The sequence below is a fragment of the Dreissena polymorpha genome, chromosome 13 (genome assembly GCF_020536995.1).
Source record: "Dreissena polymorpha isolate Duluth1 chromosome 13, UMN_Dpol_1.0, whole genome shotgun sequence".
In the NCBI taxonomy this organism is placed as follows: domain Eukaryota; kingdom Metazoa; phylum Mollusca; class Bivalvia; order Myida; family Dreissenidae; genus Dreissena; species Dreissena polymorpha.
In genome coordinates this window covers 63,716,154-63,743,649 of record NC_068367.1, presented here as the reverse complement: position 1 = coordinate 63,743,649, position 27,496 = coordinate 63,716,154, and the positions used below count along the sequence as shown (strand labels likewise).

The following is a 27,496-nucleotide window of genomic DNA, read 5'->3' as shown; positions in this document are numbered from 1 at the left end:
AACTACATGTGTGAGAGAGATTCATTAAGGTTAACCTTTCAGCCAAATCGCATTTTTATATTTTTTTCTAAATTTGAGATTGCATGGTTTGCTAATATTTCTTAATGAATATATAAATAAAGCAAATTTTAAGCCCTTGTCTTGTATTCTAATTCAAATTTTTTGTTTTGTTTCAAATGAAATATGAACTGGCTTAATGATTTACGATCAATACACATCTGATACATCTTAAGAAGATGAACCCCTTTTTTCACCGGATTAAAGTTCGGAACAGATCAGTCAAAAAGAACACGCTGTTGTTCATCGATTATATGCAAGAATGAAATGAAATTGTTAATTTATTGCTATCATTTTAAGCTATGTGTACAAAATTTTACATTCAATTCAATTAACGTTTTGCATCATTTAATTTCGTCTTTCTTTATCTTGTTGAACAAAAATTGATCAAACATCATACTGTTATAAATACAATTAAAAGCGGAATTTTTAATCCATTGGTAAAATACAATAAACTGCTGAAATTAATACACGTTGTTATGTTCGTCCCATTGACCTCCACGTATGGATGGTTACAGTGTATGCGTTTCTGCGATCCATTTGTGTTCTCGTTGCTGTTGCTTTCGAGCCATTCCAGCCAACCGTTCGGCCGGTATTGATAAAGACATACTAGCGGAAAGGTCAACGTAATAAGTATATACTTTATTACGATTAGCGTAGTTTACAACTAATTAAAATCTTGTTTTTCAGAACTCAATTACATCGAACGAGGTTATTTGATTTAGACGATTTTTTCAGTCGGTTGAACATGTTACTTATTCGTGGGAACGAATAATTAAGACATTGGGAACGTAACTTTATCATGGAAATGATAAATAGGCAGATAATACACACATGCAATACACGCTATAACCAATTTCTAAAACTTTAAACTGCAGGTTACAATTGCTGTTTAAAGAACGTGTTAATAATGTATACTTTCAAAGTATACTTACTTTACAAACTATAACCAACTTCTAAAACCGTAAACTGGAAGTTACAATTGCTATCAAAACAACGTTTAAATAATGTATTCTAAACATACTAGTAAATTAATTATTATGACACTCGTATCAGGATAAACATTTGCTTATAATATTGCGCAATGCTCGAGTGTGATCTAAATATATAACTGTGCTATATTTAATTATGTTCAGTGCTACATTCAAAGCGCAAGATAGCTAAGTCGCCGCCCGCAAAATTCTCTAGTTCTTGCGTCGTCATGCCAATATGTGTGAACATTGTATAAACAAACAGGAGAATGCTTCAATAAAGTTTATGTATAGGCCCAAGCCCTTGTCATTTTTGTATTTTTATGTTATTGTATAATGTCCACAAATATGCTTCAACCAAATAGAAAATTTGTGTATGGTATCAATTTTCATTTCAATGGCATATGAACTGTTTTCTACGAGACATAAGATTTTTAAGTAACCATTCCAGAACAACCTGTATGGAATTATTTGGAATTCAACTATCCAGTTGCAAGATTGAAATGAAATATTACTGCGACTTAGTATATACCATTGACGATACATATAGGTTTCGGCGTCCATTCTCCGTTAATACACGTTGTAATAGTCGTCCCATTGACCTCCAAATGTCCCTGATAACAGTTTATGCGTTTTCGCGACCCATGTTTGTTCTCGTTGCCGTCGAACCATCCGTTTTCCAAATTTAGAAGTGGACATTCTGGAAAAACAGATCAACGAGGTAAGTATATATTTCATAAATGTGTAGCCTAGTTTATGACAAAAACAGAAATAAATTTATTCGGATATCAATTATATTTTATGAGTTACTTATCTCGTTCACACGACTTATTCAGTCGTGGGAACGAGTTACTAATCCGTGCAAAGACGTTAGTAAGTAATTGGAAACATTTACTAAGTCAGAGGAACGACGAAATGGCAAATATTATGCGCAGGGAATAGAAGCTAAACAAGACTTATCTAGCCGTTAATTAAAGGTTGAACTTGATATTCAAAGAGCGCATCAATTATGTAGACTCAAAACAAGCGTAATTTAAGTTTTAAAACACGCTGATTAGGACACACAATTGTTCATAATTATGCTTAATGCTTGAGTTTGAGCGGATGTTTGCATTTACTATTTAAATTTTATATTGTATTTTCTCAACCTTAAATACCATAAACGAGGGAATCTTTCAAAAATCTAATATTATCTAAATTGGATTTCATAAACTTTAAGACAAAGTTGTTCCATCGACGCAAACAAAAAGTTTTCATGTCCCTTTCATGTGAACCGTATAGGTTCAGTAGACGACATTAACACACACATACACTGACTAAATGGGGTTATGTATTGTCATTTAAACTAAGTGACTTTTAAATATGTAGTTGGTATAATTGTTTTTATTCCGAGCAAAGTGTGTAAGGGGGTTAGACGGATCCAAGTATAAGGGAATTGTTCACAGATTCTCAAAATAACAAATTTGCACCTGTTATTCACATTTTGTAAAAATAAAAGAGTCATCAGCTTGAGCAATTATTAAAACTATAAAGCGTTAGAAACGAGAAATGATTAAATTATTTAGTATGTGTCTTTGTTGTTTTCGTTGTAAAGTGTGCCGAACAGGGATCGCTTAATAGAGTACACAAACCATAACGTATTGTTATTTTCCGGACCGTCGAGTGATTAAGGCGATAGCCGATTAATCCAAACTCACTGGTTCCGACATTAAACCCGATTAAAGAATGTCTGCCATTTGCTTCCGCAAATCTTCGTTAACGTAAAATCCGTTAACAAATACAGTGTCTAAGCATGTCCATGTAAATAAGTATACATTAACAGTAACAATTGTAGCTGGGGTGATGATTTTATTTTTATAACGACCCTTAATTTTTTCGCTTCAATGTTAACACTATTGTGGTATTCAGATGGATAAAAATGTTAACATGCAACTGTCATTATTTAAAAATTTACATCAGTGTTTAATTAAATTACATACATTTAGTGATTTGTGACATGTTTGTATTTGTTCTCCTGTATTCTAAAGGAGTAAATAATTGTTAATAAACTGTTCTAAGCGAGCATAGAATTACTTCCAAATTACCTATAATTTCGTTTCGATTGGTTGGTCTACCGTGTTCCAGAAATTACTTTTGGTCATTTTAATAAATCGATAATACGTTCTTAATTTTAAATACCAAGCCTTAAATAGTAAACATCGACTAACTTATATAATACCCCCAGATGATTATACACTTAATCATTTATTTGTTGTACATGCTGTTTTTAGTTTAGTTTGGATTATTTTATTAGTTTGAGAACAGAGATTTCATAAATTTTTTTACTACTTTTAACTTATTAATATTTTTTTAAAGTGTTTAAGTAAGACACCAAACATTCCTGTTGGCATAGTTTCAAAGGCGCCGTGTAACATAATCTTTTCATACAGATAAACGATGTCGTTGTGTTATATCTATTTTTCGTGTCAATGTAAGATAGTTCATTCCAACAGACATGAGTATATATACACACAAACACATCTAAGGCTTCCGATCTCATCAAAAATAACGATTTACCCTATTTTAAGACAAATAGTTGCAGTATATAATTATTACCTGACCATAACCACTTATCATGATGCGAATACTCGAGCAACATAAAAAATTATCCAGTTTATATAGCAGTTCATTATCTTTGTAAATACTAAATCGGTATTAGCTTAGTTCCGAATAAATGGATGAAACATTAAAGACAAATATCGAAATATTGTGCGTATTGTGTATTTCATTTAATTTAATAACTATACCTCAACACATTTTTTTAAATTTTTTATTCATGATTTGAGCTCAACCGTATTAAGAGAGACAAACACGTTTAAATTTTGTTCAGCATAACTATCAAACGTCAGTAATAAATATTTGCGAATATTGCTATTACATTATTATACATGTCAAAAGTAAAGTAATAAAATGCACACACAACTGCTGTGTATCGCCTTTTCTTAAATGAAAACAATGTTAAAAGTTCTGTGAATTACCTGGCTTTACACATGCATTGTTCTTCAGATCGCATGCGATATACTGCCCATAACATGCCTCGTTGGCTAAAGCCTCACACCTGGTCCTTAGAAGCGTCATCTGTTTTATTATCAATTAAACAATATGTATTTATCAGTTGAATATAGTTATTAAGGTCTTACAAATTATGTTATTATACAAATAGTTTTGCATATAATATAGGGGAATATCGCGGCATGTGTAGAAGATATTCTACTTTTCTGAAAGGGGAAGTTAACTTCTAAAAATAAAATCGCTATTGCTTTTATGTTGATGTATCGCTATTGCTTTTAATTTGATGTTTAAACTTATTGTTTTTCCACCGTACGAATCAACAGCAAACATGGTTTACACGAACACATACAACTGTGCAAAAAAGGGTTGGACGAAAAGGTTTAAGAACATTACTAAGTATATCGAGCTACACACAAGCAATATACTGTTTGTTGGTTTAATTATGAGAACATACAAATATATTAAGGACAATTTTAGGAATAATAAAATAAAGTAATTCAAATTTTGGTTACGTAGTTAAAATGAACCAAAAATAGAAAATTGGAAAAATATAACGAACTTAAAAAAGTACACACATCGGAATATACTTAACATGCATATGTGCCTTATTGTGTTTTCCGTGACACTGGTCAACCAGAAATGGTTAACTGGTTACAGGGAACGAATAAATCAATCGATGGATTGTACTCCGTTGTGTTTGATATGACGTGCCATGAGGATCTAAAGTCAATAATTTTTCCTTAGGAAGATTTATATCATACTTAGGAACAATTAAATCTTCCAGAGGAGGATATAAATCTTCATAGGGCAGATATAAATCTTCCTTAGAAGATTTATATCTTTTAAATGAAGAATTCATGACTTATGACCCTTTTAGCCGCGTCATCTTAATTCTGCCTGTGAATTTGAATTCTTCTTTAGGAAGATTTAATTGTTATTGTTCTTACAAATGTTATAGCCAATCAGGGTTCTGCTAAAAATAACAACCAATCAAAATACGCGTTACATTTCACGCAGGCTGTTATATCTTCCTTTGAATTTTTAATTCTTCTCATGTTCCTGCAAATATTATAGCAATTCAGGGCTCTTCCAGAAATAACGACCAATCAAAATCTTTTGATTCCACGCCCGTTATTAAATCTTCATTTTAATTTAGAATTCTTCCTGAGAAACATAAAATGTTCATAAGGTAGAGGTATTTTACATGAAATGAAAATATGAAAGAAGTTCTGCGCTAAATTATGCAATTTTGTATTAAGGAAAATTAGTAGAATAATATTCAAGTAATATTTTAATGTTTTTTATTTTATTCATTTATTCGTTCATTTATCGAATCTACTGTAAAACTGCAGCAGCATTAGTATTTGTATCCAATAACTGCATAGATTCTAGATCTATATACAACTAGATTTATATAGTTAAAACTATGAATTTTTATAATCTTTGATTAATTAATAAATGACGTCGTAATTTACAACATGAGCTGATATATATATATGAATTCATTTATATCTAGTTTTAAAACATTTAACATGTTGTAAATGCTTCAATACGCGTACGACATTTATCATCATTACATGCACTGATTATACAGCACAGAACATATTATAACACTGTGGCGAGGTACGCCTCAGTCTGCTTAAGTGGTACGCTTCGGCAATGGTACGCTAAAGCCGACATTCCGTTGTATTAGTATGGCGTTGTTGATAATTGTTGTTGATATTTACCCTCGGATATCCGAACCTTGTGCTGCATGTTTTACTTATTCCGAAGTAAAAAATGATCTTAATCATTTCGCACTGTACACTGTCTTCATTGAGACTTCTTTTTGAGCTGTTTTAAGCCATTAATGGGCGTCGCACTGAAGTGCGGCGACTCGTATGTAAAAGTTTTTTTTTCGCTTATGGGAGGAGAAGTTATTTTACGGATCAATGTATATATTTTTGTTGTCAGAATATCTTGCATAGTGGTGATTTTTTGTGTAAATTAGTGAAAATAAGTACTGCATTTGTGTCTACATTTACTACAACATTTATTGCCAATAATGCAAAGCTAATTCTTTTAATAAATAACTGATCACAGGGACTGGGCAATAATAAAAGATCACAGGGACTGGGCAAATACGCGAACCGATGAAACTTTCTGGTTTTGTATAAAAACAAAACATAATCAAAATATATTTATTTTGTGGTTTTTCTAACAATAGCGCAGACTTTTGCTGTTCGAGTTTTGTTGAACGCGCATTTTCTTCAATTTTACACGACGACAGCGATTACATGGTTTATTGATTTATTGATAACCGTTACACTACAGTCACTTATTAATATCTTAGTTAGAAGGTGATTTTTCAAGCGGTTCCGTAGTGTAGTGGTTACACGCTCGCTTCACATGTGAGAGGCCCAAGGTTCGAGCCCCAGTAGAATCAAATTATTTTATTTGTGTTCTATGTTTTGGTGTAGACATTTTAGTTTAAATAAATACGCTGTTTTATTGTAACCATTTTTTGTGCCCATGAAATATATGTATGAGAGGGTGTGTGTGTGTGTGGGGGGGGGGGGGGGGGGTTCGTAAACACATTAAAACTTTTACAGTGTTTTCCTATCAATGAGTACTCAATCCCTATCGTAAATGAGCAACGTAAGAATAAGTTCAGAATGATCTCCCCTTGAAGTTGAGAAAAATATGAAATTGCGCTTACAAGATGAAGCAGATTTGTTAAAACCTACACAGTTCTGTTCCATTAATGAAAATTGCACACGGATGCCAGTATAAAAAGGAAACCAATGTAAATAAAATGAATTATGAAATATTTTGGGGTTACTACACAAAATCATAGATAATGGTTATTTGGGGGTTATAACACAACATCATATATAATGGTTATTTGGGGGTTATAACACAAAATCATAGATAATGGTTAAACCAGTATCTTTTTCTATTTTGTTTAAAATAATCGGCCAATATATTAATATTTACAGTAGAAAAAAATCGTTCCATGTAACTTCATTGAGTGCCTTTTACACTAAAATTCCCGACGCCCTTTGATGCTTTGCACCAATACTTATCTTGTTATTTATATAAAAAAAAAGAAATATTTTACGCGCAGTAAATCACACAAAAATCATCGTAGCCTTTCAATATACGAAGATTAACAATCCTTTCTATTTCAGTTAAAAATACCCAACACTTTATAAGTATGTTACATGTTTGGCTAACTTTATCTAAATATTGCAGATTTTGTCTTCATTTGTATAAGTAATTTACAGGACAGAACAAAGGGTTAATAATTGTTAAGTATTGGCTAATAAGTCTAAATATTCAAACATAAAAATATACTAAAGTCCTCAAGTGGATTTTTTTCAGAAATGCAAATAAGACTGATATTACTTTTTTTACAATTGAATCTGGTTTGTAGTATCAATTTTATCTAAATAATATAAAAAAGAAACAAAATACAACATAAAAATACTCACTTTCAAATAAATGCAAATGCGGTTTAAATAAATTTAACATTTTAAAGTTGAAATTACATAAATAGACTCAATCTTATAATTTCATTGACAAATAATGAAAATGAAGCAATGATACACTTCCTTTCTTTATGATGTGCTTGATTGGTCACTGATTGAATTTAAATTGATAATTCAACCAGTGACTTATCAATAGAGTTGTTAAAAGCAGTAGATTAATCCACCAGTATGAAATATGATTGGGATCGGCCTAGCAACTCCAGAGTCATATCCTAATATTTAACTAATATGTATTATCATACTGCGGTGGTGTACTCCTAAATTTTGTTCGAACGCCTCCTTAATTACGCCCCCCTAAGTTATTGAAATAAATAAACCGGACCTGTCACATGGGGAAAAAAAGTTTCAGATTCTCATATTTTCCATGTAGTTATGATATTTGTGAGGAAACAGTAATACTGAACATTTACCATGCTCTAAAATAGCCATGATATGCATCCTTGGACGATTTAAATACCTTAAAATTATAAAGCGTTGCAACGCGAATCGATTGAATAACTGGGGGGGGGGGGGTGTTGTTGTCGCTCTATTTTGTGACACTACGAGGATTTCATATATAAAGTATATAATCCATAGCGCATTCCATGAGCACGGATGGTCGAGTGGTGGAAGCGTTAGGCTTTTACTACGGGGGTCAGTGGTTCGAGCCCAGATGTTGGTTACTTTTTTCTTCCTTTAATTTTAGTCTTGTTTGTTTACTGGAGCTTTTATGTTAACATATATCAATATAAAGCATTTAATGACAAACTTCAATACATTCCAAAATCTGTGAAAATGACCCTTTAAAACCTGTGTAGAAAGCGCAATGATTGCCATTAGGAGCGACCTGATCGAAGAGGAAGAAGTAAATATTAAGTAATATTTCGGTCAAGTACTGTGCATTGTGGTCCAATATTGAAATAATCCTACTACCCCACTATACAATGCCGTGAAATGTTTAAAGGGGCCTTTTCACAGATTTTGGCATTTTTTTAACTTATTCATTAAATGCTTTATATTGATAAATGTAAACATTGGATCATAAAAGCTCCAGTAAACAATCAAGAAAAAAATTAAAAAAAAGGAAAAGAACATTGCTCGGAGCAGGTTTCGAACCAGTGACCCCTGGAGTCCTGCCAGAGTCCTGAAGTAAAAACGCTTTAGCCTACTGAGCTATTCCGCCGAGTACACATTCTTGACGTATTTTATACCTTATATAAGCAATCTTCGTAGTTTCACAAAATTTAACGACAAAAACAGAACTCTCCAAATTATTCAATCGTTTCGCGTTGCAACGCTTTATAATTTTTAGGTTTTAAAATCGTCAAAAGATGCATATAATGGCTATATTAGAGCATGGTTAATTTTCAGTATTACTGTTTCCTCAAAAATATCATAACTAAAACGAAAACTTACGAATCTGAAACAACTTTTTTCAATTTTGTCAATTTACCAAAGCGTGAAAAGATCCCTTTAAATCTTCCTACTGTACATCTTTGCAATGTGGTCAAATGGGACATTTGTCATATTGCAAAACTGTACAGTATAATTGTTGTAAAGTTATGTAGTCTTTAAACACAATTTTTGGTAGTGATATAAGATGTCAAACTAATTACATACCGGTAATTTTTTTATTTCTGTTGATATATTACGTTCGATATATATTTGTCCTTCCTAAAATAATAACAAAGTATGTTTTTCTTTGTAAATAAACAGCGATGTCGAGAACAATATTCAATTTTAAAAATATCAGTGACTAAACACAATGATATGCAGTTTACATCGAACTTAATTGACAATACTCATGCCGTTTTAGCATTAGGATTTGATAAGATTTCTTAAGAGTTAAAGGCATTAACTATTTAGATTTTCACCGCGAACACTTTAAAAACTCGGTGTGCTTTGCATCAACATGTTTATAATTTGAAGAGTTCCTGTATCTCGACAAAACAGTTAAGTGTTTCAAATACGATTACAATTACGTATTTAAGTATATGCAATCGCAAATTTGCCAATATATTATTCAAAGTCACACCTATTTTTTTTTACAAAAAGATAACTTTTATGCACTTTATCAATTACAGACTGATTACATAATAATATTCATAAAAGAAGCAATCACACTTTGTGTACAAATGCGCACCATTGCACTTTTATAATACATAAACGAATGTTTAAATGTTATACGACCAGTAAATTTATGTAAAATTAGTTATATTATTAGAATTAGAATAAATAATATTAATAGTAGTTGTAGTGGTAGTAGTTGTTGGTGTTTTGTGTTATGACGTGTGTTGTTTTTATACGTGTATTTGCTGCTGTTCGTTTTCTTGAAAGAGTCCAGTAGCAATTAGAGGATGTGATAATATTTCAAGAGAGTGGTATGGTTTGCGTTTTCAGAACATGCCATAATTGTTCTACTTATAACGTCAATTTGACTTATTTTGCACTACATAGCGGGTTTATTTGAAATAAGATTGAGTTTCTAAAAAGATAATTAACGAATTGATAAAGATAAATGCCAGAGTATAACGAAACTATTTAACGCAGCCATTGTATTTTTTATCTCTTTAATGTGTGCACATAGTCGTGGTTGTTTCGCAGACCCGCTCGTATCAGATGTACATGAAACATACGTCTTCATTGTTCGCTGGCGGTCTGTTACGTATTCGTTATACAGCCGCCGCACGGGTACACCTTGCTTTGTACGCATACAAGTTCTGGATTCAAAACCCGGGACTGGCACACTGTTTAATAGAACTTTTCTATTTCTCCTATAAAGATGTTAATTTTTTCCAGATAATTTATATATTTATTTATTGAATGACATTATTCGACAATAAGAACATTTGTAAACAAGCTCTTTTACGTCAGTAATCGTAAACTAATAATATATATTATCCAGGAAGACATGTGATGCTATACAAACAGAAGATTCATGCTGACAAGCTTTATCAATTGTTTTAATAATTTAACATGAGCGTTACATTGAGACATTGTATCCTGAATACAAACTATTAGGTTTGTGTTTTCATCGATGTATAGGCAGTTTGTAGTATATTGTTCTGTATGTATATGAAATTCATTTATATTACATGCACTTGGCAAACAAACAGAGAGCTTGTCTGATAAATTTTTCATTTGTCATTATAAACGGCTGTAAATATGTTCACCTTACTAGGCAACATCAGCGGTTATTGGTTTGTTTAATTGTTTTTATTCAAATGAACTCTAACATAATGGACCACAATGACGTCAACGCATTCGTTAATTATTTGTACACTTTTCTAGCATGGTTATCTATCAAACATGCACTGATACACAACTAGGTCACACTGCTCTAGGCGCACTGAACTCATAATTCGCTAGCCATTTCTTGAAGTTATTGTTCTGTAATAATTAATATGCACTTAATTAATGTTAATGCCACAAACATGTGTACGGGTTTGTCTTCTTTGAAAATTAAATATATGTGGGATACTATTTTTTTAATTGCTTCTCACAAACTTGTTTGTTTATTGTAAAGGCATTTGTATCGCACTACCTGATCAAGCTGTTTTTGAGAGTGCGTATGGTTGGTATAAACTTGTTGTAATCTCAGATGAAAAAGTGTCATGTCCGTTTTGATGTATTCTTCTAGCACAAATGCATACCAGTGTTCAGTTTTGAATTAATATCTTCTAGATCATAAATACAGCGGGATATATCATTTCAGCATTTTGGTATCATCAGTGAAAGAGAATACTGATCAAGCTCAAGGTTCAAGCGCTGAGAATGCTGATATGGCCAGTATGAAGTGCATGGTAAAAGAGATATAACTCATGCTCTCATGTTTGGGAGTTATTTCCCTTTGTTATTTTTAATACTTATATTTTTGCCGGAACTTATTTTGAAAATTAAAAAAAAATGTATCGACTACAAACATTATCGGTAAATTGCTCCCATTTGGCGGAAGGACAATGCACAAAAGCTATAACTCATGCTCCCATATTTTCACAATTATTTCTTTTATTCAAAGCATGTCTTAAAGTTTCCAAGTATGTAAATTTTAGTGAGGTATTGCTCCCATATATTCCCTTTATGCCGCTTGTTATTTGTTTTAACATGTGTTGACTGGATCATTGATCTAAAGAGAATCATTATTTTGAAAAAAAAAAAAATTAATGGATAAGCAATGACATCATGACGTCGTGCATAAAATAAATACAGCGTTTTTGTTAAAATAATACAAGGCTTATAGAGACTTTGTTATATATATATATATATATATATATATATATATATATATATATATATATATATATATATATATATATATATATATATATATATATATATATATAACATACTATTGTATGTAACATACAATGCAATATATATATATATTGCTTCCATATTTTCAGAGTATGGATGGTATCAATTAGAAACTAAATATGTACGTTCGAATTCACCGAAGCAATCAAGAGCCATAACTATGCTATTTTGAAATCGACGTTTTAAAATGCATTTTCAATTATTCCGCTGCATATTTTGCAAATATAACGAATATTAACATTTAAATTCATTGTTATAAAGATCTCAATTAGAATGAGTGCAGTGCACAAGTCCCTTTATTTCTTCTTTCATTATTTGACCGTTATTGCCTTTGTGAATTTCTTTCCCAACATTTGTCCATGTATATAAAGTACCACCACCGTGGTGGTAGTGGTGTTGGTGGTGGCGGCGGTCATCACCACCACCATCATCATCATCATCATCATCATCATCATCATCATCATCATCATCATCATTATCATCATCATCATCATCATCTTCTTCATCATCATCATCATCATCATCATCATCATCATCATCATCATCATCATCATCATCATCATCATCATCATCATCATCATCATCATCATCTTCATCATCATCATCATCATCATCATCATCATCATCATCATCATCATCATCATCATCATCATCATCATCATCATCATCATCATCATCATCATCATCATCATCATCATCATCATCACCATCATCATCATCATCATCATCATCATCATCATCATCATCATCATCATAATCATTATAATCCAGAAAGCATCATCATCATCATAATGATTGTCTAGAAAGCATCATCATCATCATGATTGTCATCTTTACAGCTACCACTTGTATCAGAAGTATCTAGGCTTTTTATAAATTGACGTTAGAAAAGAGAAATTGCTTAAACCTGATGCACTATGCAAATTCGTGAAGACGCTTATATAAATGAACGAAATTAAATCATCTTTGACCATTGTATTAGGGTAGCCTATCATAATATTAATGGTCAGACCGTGGTCAACTACGATCGGGGAAATAAATTATTATTAATGCCATGAAGTGTCATCAAGTACGCATTCAAATGTCCGCTATATCGATTTTGTTTGCATGTAAATCTCTATCCGGTTTTGTATTTGTTGATAGCAACAAGAATTAAATTTTGATATTACGGACGATTTCGATTATAATATTTGTTTAACTCCATAGAACCGGATTTAACAGTTTATGATAAATAGGTTACTGAACAACAGTTGGCATTTCCCGTATATAAAATATTTTAACGTTAATTACAACCAAGGTAATAATAGTTTCATCGTTTTCCTGAGCAGTTTGAGAACACATAAATAACGTATTGCACGTTCGGTTAATGGTATTTAACTGGTATAAATAACATTTTAATCCTCAGTCGTTTTAACATAATACATACGAATCATTTCCTGTTCAGTTAATCGTCCTATAAAAGACGAACATGTGATATAATTGGTTAGGGCCATTACATTTATTATGAAAAGGTACACAGGCCAGCGATTGTGTTGACTTGAACGCTATTTTAATTTAAAGCCTGTAGAATTGATAGCAATCTCCACGTCGGGTTGTCGTTCCTTGCGCTCATATACAATCTCTGCCATCACACGAAAATCTTACCAGATTTGGTAGGACTTTTTTTAAGTATCATATTATGAAAAGTAGAATCATTTTCTTTTATATTTTAAAAATAGCAAATACATTTAGGTTTATAATAAAAAAAGTAATTACTTTAATTAAAAAAAAAGAAAAATAACAACGGAAACATTATTGTGTACCACGTTGCTCGGCCTTCATCACGTGGTTGGTTATGAAGGCGGGATTTGACCCAGCTATGCTGGTTCCCGTCAATCTCTGCGCGGAGGTTGAATTGATGGCGTGAGGTCTTATTTTCCCATGGCGTGAACACAATTTTCCGCTTTCTAAGGCGAGAAAGGGTGTATTCGCCATCACAGTCAAATTATCAGGTATATGTGTAGATTATATAACACTGTTTTCGGAATTTAATTACACGAATATTACGTCGTTTAAATATGAGCCGTGCTGTGTGAAAATAGCGTTTAATGAATGTGCGTAAAGTTTCGTCCCATATTAGCCTGTGCAGTCCAAATGGGCTAATCAGGGACGACACTTTCCGCATTAACTGGATTTTTGCTAAGAAGAGACTTTCCGTAAACGAAAAATAGTTAAAACACCATAAAAGCGAAAAGTGTCGTCGCAGATAAGCCTGTGCGGACCGCACAGGCTAATCTGGAACGACACTTAAAGCACATGCATTTAACCCCCTTTTCATAGAGCATGGCCCATATGTTTGTTTTTTCGTTTTCGATAGCGTTAATCTAGGTCATCGGGTTTCAATCTGTAATATTATTGAATTGCCCAAACGTGCTGTTGTGGATAAAATGTTTACAATTTAGTTTTTATATATTACACTGGTCCACGTTTGAGACGGTCTAATATTGGCAACTCGTTTCGCATAATACCATTTGTCTTTTTTCAATGCAATTTATAACAAAATACCTGATAGGAATTACTACGGCTTTCAAAACAATAAGAACAGAGTGTGCCTTTTTAGAGCTTAATTACGAATTCATAGGTGAAACATAAGTCATAACTTTTGATAATTTTGTCTAAAAAATAATATATGCGTTTACGTGACAATAATGAAGTAGAAATAAGTCTACTGAGACCAATCAGTGCGAATAATTCATGATTGTATTGAAATGCTTGTGACTGCAATACTGAAAGTCTAGAACCATACCCCTTCATTCGTTATTATGTATTTATTCTAAAGTTTGAACATTACGAAATCGTTGAGATATCGGCATGCGGGTATTTCATATAATGGATTAGTAGGTACCGTTATTACGCTTCGAACGCACTTAAAACTTTGTTTTCGTTTCGGCACATTTAGATATATAATAAAGGTACTTCATTAATGTTTGGGTATCCCCATGTCACTTGCCGACATGACAACGCGTGTTTGTAAAACCACTTATTTTATTGTTGTTTCAATTACTGAAAGATTATAAATCGAAATTCATGTTATTTGTTTGTCGTTGTTTTATCGGAATATACTCCTATGTTGCAATTTGAACATCGAGTAAAAGACCTGCCTGCTATTTAATACACAGTAGTATGAACCTTTTATCATTAAAATTTAGATAATATATACTTACATTTTGCTTTTTTATGATTATCTTTACTATTATTGAATAATATACTATAACGCATGTAAATACTATACAACATCTATTTGTAAAACTTCAAAATTCGAAAGGGAGCGTATTGCCTTAGAAAACTAAAATAATAATTCTTAACAGACATACACAATAAAACAATAATGTTTAAAAGCATCGAGAATATCATAATTGGCCTTAAATGACAGCGAACAATTTTTCTCGTAATTGTGTAAAAACACAAACCATATATATATGAATTAAGCAGATTTAAGTGATTTCCTAACATTTATACTTACCAATATACATGCCTATTGACACAAAGCAAGCCAATCTAACGGTATACAGATTCCTCGTATGCATTTTCCAGGTTTATTGCCGTCATCCGGTTGTTAAAATACTTGTGTGGTGTTTCATAAGATTAACGCAAATAAGATCAATTAGGATAAAATGGGACTGTTGAAAAATTGAGAGTCATCATAATAGTATATGAACATCTAGGTGTCCGAAAAATAATATACGTCAACGATTAGCCAAAACATTATTCACACGCTAATTTTAAACAACAAAATTGCCATGTTTGCAGTCGTGGTTCTTGCCCGATTGTGAAAGTTGGGGAATCCCCTTTTGACTTGCCCGATCGGGAAATATTGATTGAAAAATGACCCGATCAGGCAAGAAAACAACCATTTTTCATATACCTTGTCAAAATGTGTAGCAACTTAAATAACTGAATCCAATCTTAAAACAATTATCTTTTATTTGACCTTAGCGATTTTTTAAAATGTCGTTGTTCGTCAGATATTCAAGCCCAAAATTGAGCAACTTTTGATTCTATCAATATGTGTGTGTACTGAACAGAACAGAACAGAACAGATCTTTATTACTCCCAGGTATACATAGATACAGCATGGGGAAATATTATCAAATATATTTAAAGGGGCCTTTTCACAGCTTTTGGCATGTTTTGAAGTTTGTCATAAAATGCTTTATATTGATAAATGTAAACATTTCATATAAAAAGCTCCAGTAAAAAATTAAGAATAAAATTAAAAAAAGAAATGAAAAGGTAACCCTCAGCAGGGCTCGAACCACTGACCCCTGGAGTCCTGGAGTAAAAGTAGTACCCACTTAGACCACTCGGCCATCCTTCCGGATACAATGCCTGATGTATTTTATACTTTATATATATATAAGCAATCCTCGTAGTTTCACATAATATAACGACAACAACAGAACTCTCCAAATTATTAATTCGTTTCGCGTTGCAACGCTTTATAATTTTCGGGTTTTTAAATCGTAACAAGATGCATATAATGGTTATTTTAGAGCATGGTAAATGTTCAGTATTACTGTTTCCTCAACTTTTTCAATTTGGTCAATTTACCCAAACGTGAAAAAGCCCCTTTAACAAATAAGACATATGTAAGGCTAAGTAAGACATATGTACTTGTAATAAATGTAATTTTATTCGAAAATCAGGAAGTCAAACAAAGATTAATTTATCGTTATCTCGTTAATTAGTCAGGTCAATATACACTTTGATCCCCAAAAAATTGCTACAAAGGGTATTTTGACTGATCCTGGTAAGGTAGCACTTACTTAATAACATATCAAAAGTTTACCGATTTCGGTCCTCCGGATTTTTTTTTCAAAATGGCCTCCAAGATTGCGGCCAAAACCTATTTATAATCACTACTATGCAACTATCCACTCAAATATGATGTTTTTGGTGTCTATACCCAGGTTTTGAGGACCAAAGAACACTTTAAAATCATCAGACATAGTGAAAGTTTATTATGATATACATCAATCAATCATGCCTCCAAAAATAGCCACCGCCACAATGAGTAGATAACAAGTCCATAACGTTACATTCAAAAGTGATTATTTTTTTGTAAAACGTCATCGTATTGGAGACAAAGAACACTTTCATTGAATGGTCGATTTCACTAAGCAGTTTATTCATAATAAAATCCAATTTCTTACATTCAGCTGTCCACTATAGCCTGATACAAACTCTTTATCCGTGCCGATAAACGTTGTGGGGCTATGGGCGGGATCATTCCACTATTGCTTCTACAATATCAACGTCTGCAACCCCTGGTGACACAAGGGCATAACATCCCCTTTTAGTCAGAACTGTGCTGATCAGAGAAATCATGCCTGCCTTGTATTTGTCACGCGAAAAAAATCCTCATTTTTGCCTGATCATTCTGATCTTTGTTAAAAATCATAATCGGGTTCACGTTTTTGTGTTCGTCTGTGGTGTGTGATATCTTTGAAAGAAGGACCGTCTTCGCAACCATCGAACGCCACTGTTGCTTGCCCGTATAATCTGCATAATAATCGGCTATTGCGTGGTTTGTATTGCCCTTTTTTCCATGGTTAACGATGAAGCAAAAAGCCGCCATCAAGCACGTAACAATCTGATTCAGGAATACAGTTCATCACAGCCTTACTTGATACGTGTACAGCTTGATCTCTCATTGACTGAATGATATGAGGCTTGTCTGCTTTACGAAATATGTTATTGGTTTCAAAGAGGGCAAGCGGACCTGGACTCAGTTCATAAGACAATATGTATTCAATGGAAATATCTCTAGATTTTGACACTACCTGGAAACGTTGAAACAGAAGGGCAGGATAAATAATACGGTCCATAGAAATCTAAACAGCGGAGCTGAATAGCACCCTAGTTATTCTTGGAAATCTCCATCTTCTCTTTGCATATTGGACACAAATCTTGTCTGGATGTGTTTGCACTCATTATTTTATCATTTATGACAAAAATAGACAATAATGATGACTTTTATAATGCTCTGATTTGAAAAGCTGCAATTAACACAGAAAGGGCCTAATATAATAGAATTGTTGACGCAACCCTAAAATCGTGGTCTGTTTTTAAATTGTGTTTTTTATGACGCTTGAGCTTCAATAACGGAATACACAATTATGCTAGTAATAACTATTTAAAACAAAACATGAAAATCTATTTAATATAAAAGTGCGAAAAAAGAATATAACGTTTGAGCCAAGAGTTATGCACTTGCGGTCATTTGAACGCCATGTTGGATTTCTCTGTTACGTAGTATACTAACTTAGTTTTTGTATTATCTTTATGTTTTATTTGTCCCCAAAAACCTAAGCATAGACACCAAAATAACGAAATTTGAATGGATACTCATATAGTTATCATTATTAAAAGGTTAAGGCGGCCATCTTGGTCGCCATCTTGAAAAAAACAAACTTTACCGTGGTCCGATTATGGTTAACTTTTGATATGTTATTAAGGACATTCTACCCTACCAGGATCAGTAAAAATACCATTTGTAGCAATTTTGGGGGGTTGTGTGTTATTTTTTTCATATATTGACCCGACTAAAACACGGAGTTTCCTCCGCGTTGTCCAACGCCGAGGGCCGACGCTTCGGCTTATCAATTTGCCGATTGTTAGCCTCGGAGTCCCCAATCATGCAAACTCCGCGTATCGCGGGACATTCTTCATCTCCCCACATCTCCCTCCATAAGCGTGCGGAGTAGCGAGGGATATTGGGGAAAACGCGTGAAGTATACTGTACCTCGCCACAGTGTTAACATATGTTCTGTATAATCAGTGCATGTAATGATGATAAATGTCGTACGCGTATTGAAATATTTACAATATGTAAAATGTTTTAAAACTATGTATATATGAATTCATATATAATTTATCAGCTTATGTTGTAAATTACGACGTCATTTATTAATTAATCAAAGATTATGAAAATTCACAGTGTTAACTATATAAATCTAGTTGTATATAGATCTAGAATCTATGCTGTTATTGGATACAAATACTAATGCTGCTGCTGTTTTATAGTAAATTCTAAAAATGAACAAATAACTGAATAAAAAAATCATTAAAATACTTCTTGAATATTATAATAATTTTACTTAATAAAAAAATTGCATAATTTAGCGCTGAAATTCTTTCATATTTTCATTTTATGTAAAATACATCTACCTTAGGAACATTTTATGTTTCTCAGGAAGAATACTTAATTCATAGGAAGATTAAACAACGCGCGTGGAATCACAAGATTTTGATTGGCTGTTATTTCAGACATGAAAAATCTCTATGTGGACACACTTGTGTCCGACCAAACACGATTTTGGAAATATATAATACTTTTGCACGTGCTGTAACGAACTGACAACAAGTGACATTCAAGACACAGACGGCAAAATTACTTACAGCACGTGCAAAAATGTTACTTGTTGCACGAGAAACGTGATATACGGTATAGGATGCAACAAGTGCGAGTGTGTTGTTTATGTTGGTTAGACGGAGAGGCAAATCCGAGAACGCATGAGTAAACACTTGCGAGACGTCCGCCTGCATAAAGAAAAGCCCATCACTACCCACTTCGATTCGAGCCACTGCGATGACAACATGTACTGCTCGGTCCTGGAGGCGCTAAATATCGCTGGACGCCAAGAACGTGTAATTAGAGAAGCGTTGTGGATAAAGAGACTAAAAACTATGAAACCGTTCGGATGTAATGTAAAAGACAGTGTGTTCCAGTCGGCAATATTAATAGACAGCATATAATTCTTATAATAAATAATAATATTTATGTTTATTTTATAAACATTATATATATTATGTATATGTATATTGTGAACATGTATATGTGTATATGTATATGTATATATCTATGTGTATATATGTATGTATGTATGTGTATATGTATGTGTGTATATGTATGTATGTGTTTATGTATATAATAATATATACACAGCGTACAATTCATAATATGTAGCGACTTCCGAGTATTGGCGCGTAACGTCACGTTCACGTCGGGTAACGTTACGTCATTTATTTATATTTTTGTATTTACTTCCGTTATGATCGACAGAAGAAAACGCTATGTAAAGCTGTCTTAATAATCGTTTACTGAAGAAGGCCTTTGGCCGAAATATTTAATAAAAGAGTAAATGTATGAAGTTATAATACTATGGGCTTCCTTCCAGTAAAAACAATGTTGTATTGAACAAAATATCAAGTAAAACAAGTAATAATTTGTTTAGAACAAACAAACACATTGAAATAAAATAACCAATTCAATTAATTCGTAATATTGCGTAAAAATGACACAAAAATCATAAACATTTTACATTTGGTTTAGAAATTGAATTACACAACGTCTCTATCTTGTGAAGTCATATTTCTTTAGTGATATATTCACCGATTGTTTATGTGTACTTTTATAAATTAAGAACTAGAAGTTGTTTTGAACACAAATTTGACGATGACCTTCTTCTTGGATTCGTACAATGATAAGAGCACTTAAAAAATAAAAATAAATGATCCGTTTTATTTTCGTTCGTCTGTATTCGGCATTCCAATTTGCTTAGAATGACCTAAAATGTATTTAAAAAAAGCTATTATTGAGAGTGTAATGCTTTGATTAGTACTATGTCATCAGCCTAAAATGTTAACCTACAATGTACCACTCTGTCCTTGTGGTGCCATGTTCTGAGTTGCTATGCAAAATGCGATTAATACACAGCGGGTCAATAGAAAATGACCCAATAGAAAACACAAAAACAGGTTAGTTGGTCTTCTATATATTCATTTGAGTTAAAAACTCGCTAGACGGTTTTAAATGCATTTAAAATGAGTACGCTTAAAGGAATAATAATTAAATTAATGGTTACTATAAGTCCCTAAATCGCTTTTTTGTTTAAGGTTCAAATTGATTCTTGGCATTTAACAACGTAAACGTTATTCATAAGTTTGCTATGTAAAACAAGATACGATCTTTATAGTTTCGATGGTGTTTTAAAAATACAACCATCCAATGTTCCACAAATCAGAAAACTGGTCATTGTGGAGAACCTTTAATTATTTCCTCTATAATTGATCTGTGAATAATATTAAATTAAAAGATCACTAGACCTGTATCTGACCTCAGATATAGCCACAACAAATTGGTCAGTTGTTTTACGCCAATTGATCGAAATAAAAATATGTTGATTACTTTTTGAGTATAATTAGAGGCGCACAGGATAACAAATACTTATTTTGTTTATATTCACTGAAAGTTTGTTCCAAACAGTTTTTAAGCTGTATGTGTTGTCATTTATGTCTTCTTAATAAAATCCACTGACCCAGTGTTTGTCAATGTATTTTGATATTGAATGTTAATTGACCGTTTGCTTTTGTCTATGTTTAATGTCAACTGTCACTCATTAATAATGGCAGAATAAAAAGTTAAGAATATAGTCAAATAAAAATAAGAACATGACTTCCTACCTCTGGAGAAAAGTTGTCTTTGTTCACAAACTGGCAATATCCAGCAACTTCTGTTGTTTCTAGAACTTCTAATCCATGTTCTGAAAAGAGTTCACAAAGAGGGTACTGACGTCTGTATAACAATGTCGCACACCAAGGTCGCAGTGCGCACATTTCCACACATTTGGTAATGGTGACGTCCGTTCCGACATACATGGCGTCACTAATAAGGCCCGTGGGGCAATGGTGAAATTCAAACGTCTTAAATGGTGAAGACCCGTCTGTTTCAACGCTACATAATGTCAACAACAAAGTAACGAATGCTCGTTTTTCACAACGAGCCATATTAGTAAACTGTAATTTTTCCTAGTATTACATCTTCATGTGACTTGCTCTTCACATGAGAGCAAGCCTAGCGAATACAATACAGTGGTTTAATCTAGTGCTGTTCAGTTCTCGGAATAAATCTAACAGCTTTCGACGTCCCCTCAAATATCTATCAATAAAAGCCAATTATCGAACCTGAATTTTACGTTTCGACTAATACAACGATTGTACACAAACCAGAGTGTTTTTAAGTGTTTGTAAGTGCGATTTGTAGTCTTACAACAATAGCAGGGAATGGGTTTCAATTGTTCCAAGAAGAAATACATTGTATCGGACTATTTTTGAAAACGTATTCGAGAATATAATTTCAAACTAAAACATTAATTGCGGTCGTCTATATCGGACTATTTTTGAAAACCTATTCGAGAATGTCATTTCAAACTAAAATATTAATCGCGGTCGTCAATATTGGTTTATAGTTTGCACACTTAAATTATAATGGACCTCTCGACTTCAAGTACAGCATGTTTTGTTCGTGCATATTTCTCGGGTGTAATTGCAACAAATCGTAACTTTAGTGCGCTTTTATTTTATTTTGCTTAACGCTTCAATGCAAACAAATAGTTTGTGCTTCGTAACATAATAAAAGCAAATTCGCGCATTAAGTTTTGAATCGCATTCAAGGGGTATACGACTGTAAATGCAACGCATTATATTGAAACATTTCATAGTATTTTATGCAATTAATTGGAATTTTAAAAGTACGCCTTCGTTAATAGGAATTAGCAATATATGTATGAAAATCAAGTTTTGAAGCATGATGTGTTATCCCTGGACGATGCGGTTAAAGTGATAGTATGGGCATCTAACAGTTTATAGGTGTCTATCGCAACCGTTGTTTATTTTCGGTGCTTTCACTTCATATACACTTATATTTGTTAATGCAGCATCAACATACTAAAACAATATCCCGGGAAGAGAAAAATAATCCATTTGAATATCAACCGTACTTTCGTTTGACAACTGACCATGCACGTACGATGTGAACCTAAATTTACTTTTAGTGCAGATTCGTTCATACGACACAAAGAAACAATTTTGTTTTACGGATCATTTCGGCTTACAGGACTGGATGAGTCACGTAAGAAATCGAATATAAAATATATTTTTATAAACAACTGGTAGCAAGATGAGTTGCAGATAATTGGTCAGTAACCACATTTTAACTAACTCTTTTGACCTGTTAATTCTTTTCAGCTCAATTCGACAGTGTAAAATGCCCATAATATCACTTTAAATTTACTCACCTCTCAGCAACTGACAAGAAAAAATTATATGCTAGCCATAATGTCGGGGTATAAAATATGAAAAAAAAAAAACATGAAAAAAGCATTTAGTTACGTGCAATTCACTAGATATCTCCCTAATGCGTGCTGTGCGTAATACTCGGTATTTATATTTTCATTCACAAGTTTGAAAGTACTATGCTTCTAGGAATGTGTTAATGTTTGCTTGATTATCTATTTCACCCGAGTTAACTTTATAAATATTGAGTACTCAATGAATAAGTTCAATAGGGGAGCGTATAGTAATGCAACTTAATTGAGAATAACAGGTTACTGCCTGATCTTTATGAAATATATCAGGCGAGGCTAAGAATAATATAAGCGAGGCTTGCCGAGGCCGTTATTTTATTCGTTCCAAGCCTGATATATTACAAAAAGATCAGGCGGGTACCAGTTTTTCTGTTTATTAAACCTCTACTGATAATATCAACAATGGAATACCATATCATTGAAGATGATCGCACGCTCAATTGTTTGTTTGTTTGGTTTTAGGACGGGGAGAGGGGGGTCGAAATTCGTCGAACGACTGATTAGGTTGTTTTGTTATTGGTGTTTAAGGACATGTGCAGAACCCTTTTAATAGAATAATAATAATTAACTCTACAATAAGCTTATGTAATTATTACCTAATTTCGGCTTTGTCAGATGTCACATCATGGGAATATTGGAAAAGATTAAAGGATGATAGTTTTAAAACTTGTAACTTATTCAAGAATTCGACCAATTAAAATGATATTGACTAGAATCAGTAAGTACTTAAAACAGACTGCGATTAAAAATTTCGTAACCGTGCACATATTTCACTACCAATTTTACATATTGCTACTTCAGAACAAATGAATGATTTATTTAAAAAAATGAATATATTACAATACATATTTACTTTATATGTGTTGTCTAATGTTTATAACAACCGAGGAGGATTATGTTGTTGTTTTTTCTAAATAGAAAATTCATTAAAAGACAGTTTAGAAATGCATGTAACTAAATAAGTGTTTATAATTTTGACACCGCATGTAAATTTAAAAGATAATCAATTTTGTCAATATTGTTATTTTCCTTTTCGACTGTCAATGAGTTGTCGTGTAAATACCAATGTCTTTGACTGTACATAGAAAAAACATATATTTCAGTAAATTATCTCACAACTTTTCGTATTTGGCTTTATTTTAACACAATATAAATTCAAATAAAATCATGAATGATTTACTATACATAACTGTAAACATTTCATTTGTCCATCGTGGCATGATTGAATCATGACTAAATGAGTGGCAATATAGAAACATGTAAACTTGTTAAGTAGACAGTTCTGACTAATATAGATTAAATATGTATTTCTATTCTGAAAAATCAGTAATACAAACGATCAATCTGTTGAGGTTTACGCCGACAAAAAGCTTAGATTATGCAAGTTGAAATATTATGGTATATTTAAATTGTCGAGATTGTCTTTCTATATATAAAATGACGCTTACACAGATATGTCAGCATTTAGTCCACTTCTCTTTCAAAATGAGTGAAGTAGATATAAATTGATATGCATAAACCGGTTTTGGGTAAGATATGTAAGAGTGCAGTACTTAAAATACCGTTGCGTTATTAAAACGACAGAAATTGCGCTCACTTGAGCCTTAAACTTGACAAATAAGTGCGATGTTTGCCTCTTAAGATAGGACGAAGAAGGCGGATTTGTGAGGTAAACAATTCACAGGTCATTAGCTTGTACCAAGAACATACAATTAAGAGAAAGCAATTTAACAAGAGATGATACAAAATAGTATGCTGATTAGTCTTGAGGGGAAGGATACTCATTTTGATTTGCAGATCAAGAGATCAAGAGTAAATATAATATGCACTTGCATTTTTACAACGTCTTTTATCAATGGCTAAATGGATTATTTCGCTAACCGCCGGTTTGCATAATTTAAATTCATCGATTTATTGTAATTGAATGCTTGCTAAAAATCTGAAATATTTTGGCAATAGGTTATGCATTATCATTTTATTATTAAATGGTGAATAACTCCAATTAGGTCAGGAAACCGACCGAGTTTAAACTTATAGCATACATTATTAAAGTAGCAACAGCAAAAGTTGGCTGCAATCTGAGTTTTATGTTTTGTTTGGTCGAATGCAAAACGAAAAACGAAAAGACGATACACGAACCCAATCTCTAGTCGTATGACAATTTTCGTTATATTTACAAAAATAACAATCTGAACGGTATGATATTATCGAAACAATAATAAGTGTTGATTTTCAGTAAAATGTACATATTTTTGCAACACATAACACAACGTGGATGGTAAATTGTTACATTGGTACACTGGGAAGATGCGTGATAGTTCATACATGCAGACTCTGTTGTGTTTTGTAAAATATATTAAATTTTGCAAACCACAATTGCATGAACACTTGTCAAGACAATAAATTACCAATCACATACTGATCTCCTTAAAAAACTACAATAGTATTAACATCATTGTTTAAAAAATAATAATCTTCAATTAAACCATGTTGACATATTAAATATTATTCTTGCTTATGTCGCTAATCTGATAATTCTTTTTATTCTTGATATTTCTATCTCTGTCTTAGAATGTTCGAATATTTACCACGACCATTGCTAAATTAGTTTATATTAAAATACAAAGTTGAAAGTAGGCTTCTCTGACACATAAAATGAACATCATGTTATGCAGGTAAACGCTAAGGTATGCGTATTTGTCAGAATCCCTATTTATACATGAAGAAGCCAAAATAAGTGTTAAACAGTTTAGATAAATGTTTATTAAACGTTTAGTCAATCCACAATCGAAGGATTTATTTGCATAGCCTTCCGAAGGAAACCATAGAAATACGAGAAACGATCTCCATGGATAGTGATTTTTCTGTGTCAAGTCCCTCAGGTTTTGTTTATTTATTGAGTTCACATTTCTAAAAATGTTGTAAAACAACATGTTTAGACATTTGCCTGTACTCTCAGCTGTTTTTCTTAGTATTACAAAGAAATTTACCAATTATAATAATAATACTACTACTACTACTACTAATAATAATTATTATTATTATTTTATTATTATTTTATTATTAATATTAATATTATTATTATTATTTTATTATTATTATTATTATTATTATTATTATTATTATTATTATTATTATTATTATTATTATTATTATTATTGCAACCAATTTAAGCTGTATCGTACTTTTCCAACAGCGTACAGTGTCAGTGGATGAACCCATTAAAATATAATTTCTTATAAGTAATATATACACTAGCTTCAATGAGAAACAAAGTTATAAAATATTCGTGTATGGCATGGAGCAAAATTTATTCGACGTATATAATAAACAATTATGATGAAGATGACATTAATATAAAAAAAAGCTGTGCAATACTTTTTAATTATTTAAAATATCATAGGGAGTCCCTCCACAAGGGAGATACATATGACTGTTCGTCTGTCCCTCTATTTTCTCGCTGCAAACGTACAATATCTTAATACAACTATCTTATAATACATGATGATCGTTCTCAATGAAGATCCCTTTCAATTCTGGGTACCTATGTCGAATGTCAATGCTACCTTTTTATTTAATGTAGAAAATGGTGTCGGATCAATATCTTGTGAACTTGTATCGTTGTTGAGCTTTAATGTTTCATATTCTTATTGGTTTTCATTTGTTGTCACCTTTTTTGTTACATTGTAACATAAGGTCAACTATTATTGTCCTATGGGCATCTACGCGAACACGAGTTCTAGCTCTCTTCAATATCTTGAAAACCCGTTAGCTATTGTAAGTGATTTTAATGTATAAAGACCCCGTTATATATAGAAAAAACACATTCATTTTGAGATTTGTAAGGTAAATGTAAAGGTCATACGTGTCTTTGAAAAGATAAAAACCAGTGTTTTTTATTGTGAGCATGGTACCCTGTTCGTGGTTATTATTTGGGGATATCGGACACAATTTATTTTATTTCATTGTGGGAAATTTTTTGCATTAGCATTGATGTATTGTATCATGTTTGGCGGTTTGTGGTATACCTAGACATATCATTGTTATTTCACATTGTATTATTATTTACATGTTCTTGTGTGACATTTTATGCATAACATGCAAGTTCGATATCAAGTTTGTTACGATTGCTTACTTAATAAGAAATAACAAATCATAAACGGAAATGTATTACAAGTTATATGACCATGAGCGTGTATCTAGATAGTCGTTCATGAACATATTTTTGAACATAAAGTTCACAGTTTTGAGTCGAAACAGAAAATTAAATCAATGTATTTTATAATATGGTTTCAAGATGGTATTGTTTGTCATTTTATAGTGGTTTACTGAATGGCATTTAATCATTTGATGCATGCGAACAACTTTAAGTGTGACACTTGATTGTAAAAAAGGGGCTAAATAATTC

The 27,496-nt window shown here is 32.2% G+C and overlaps 1 protein-coding gene across 1 annotated transcript in view; it reads right to left on the bottom strand.

Moving 5' to 3' along the window:
- Nucleotides 1-27,496, bottom strand: part of LOC127855759 (uncharacterized) — a 50,371-nt gene that overhangs the window by 6,112 nt on the left and 16,763 nt on the right. The window contains exons 2-4 of the mRNA XM_052391562.1: nt 21,407-21,486; nt 4,046-4,145; nt 1,561-1,728 (exon numbers count right to left, since the gene is read on the bottom strand). Of these exons, the coding sequence (XP_052247522.1) occupies nt 1,561-1,728; nt 4,046-4,145 (268 nt within the window). The 5' untranslated portion in view covers nt 21,407-21,486. The remainder of the gene's footprint in view (nt 1-1,560; nt 1,729-4,045; nt 4,146-21,406; nt 21,487-27,496) is intronic.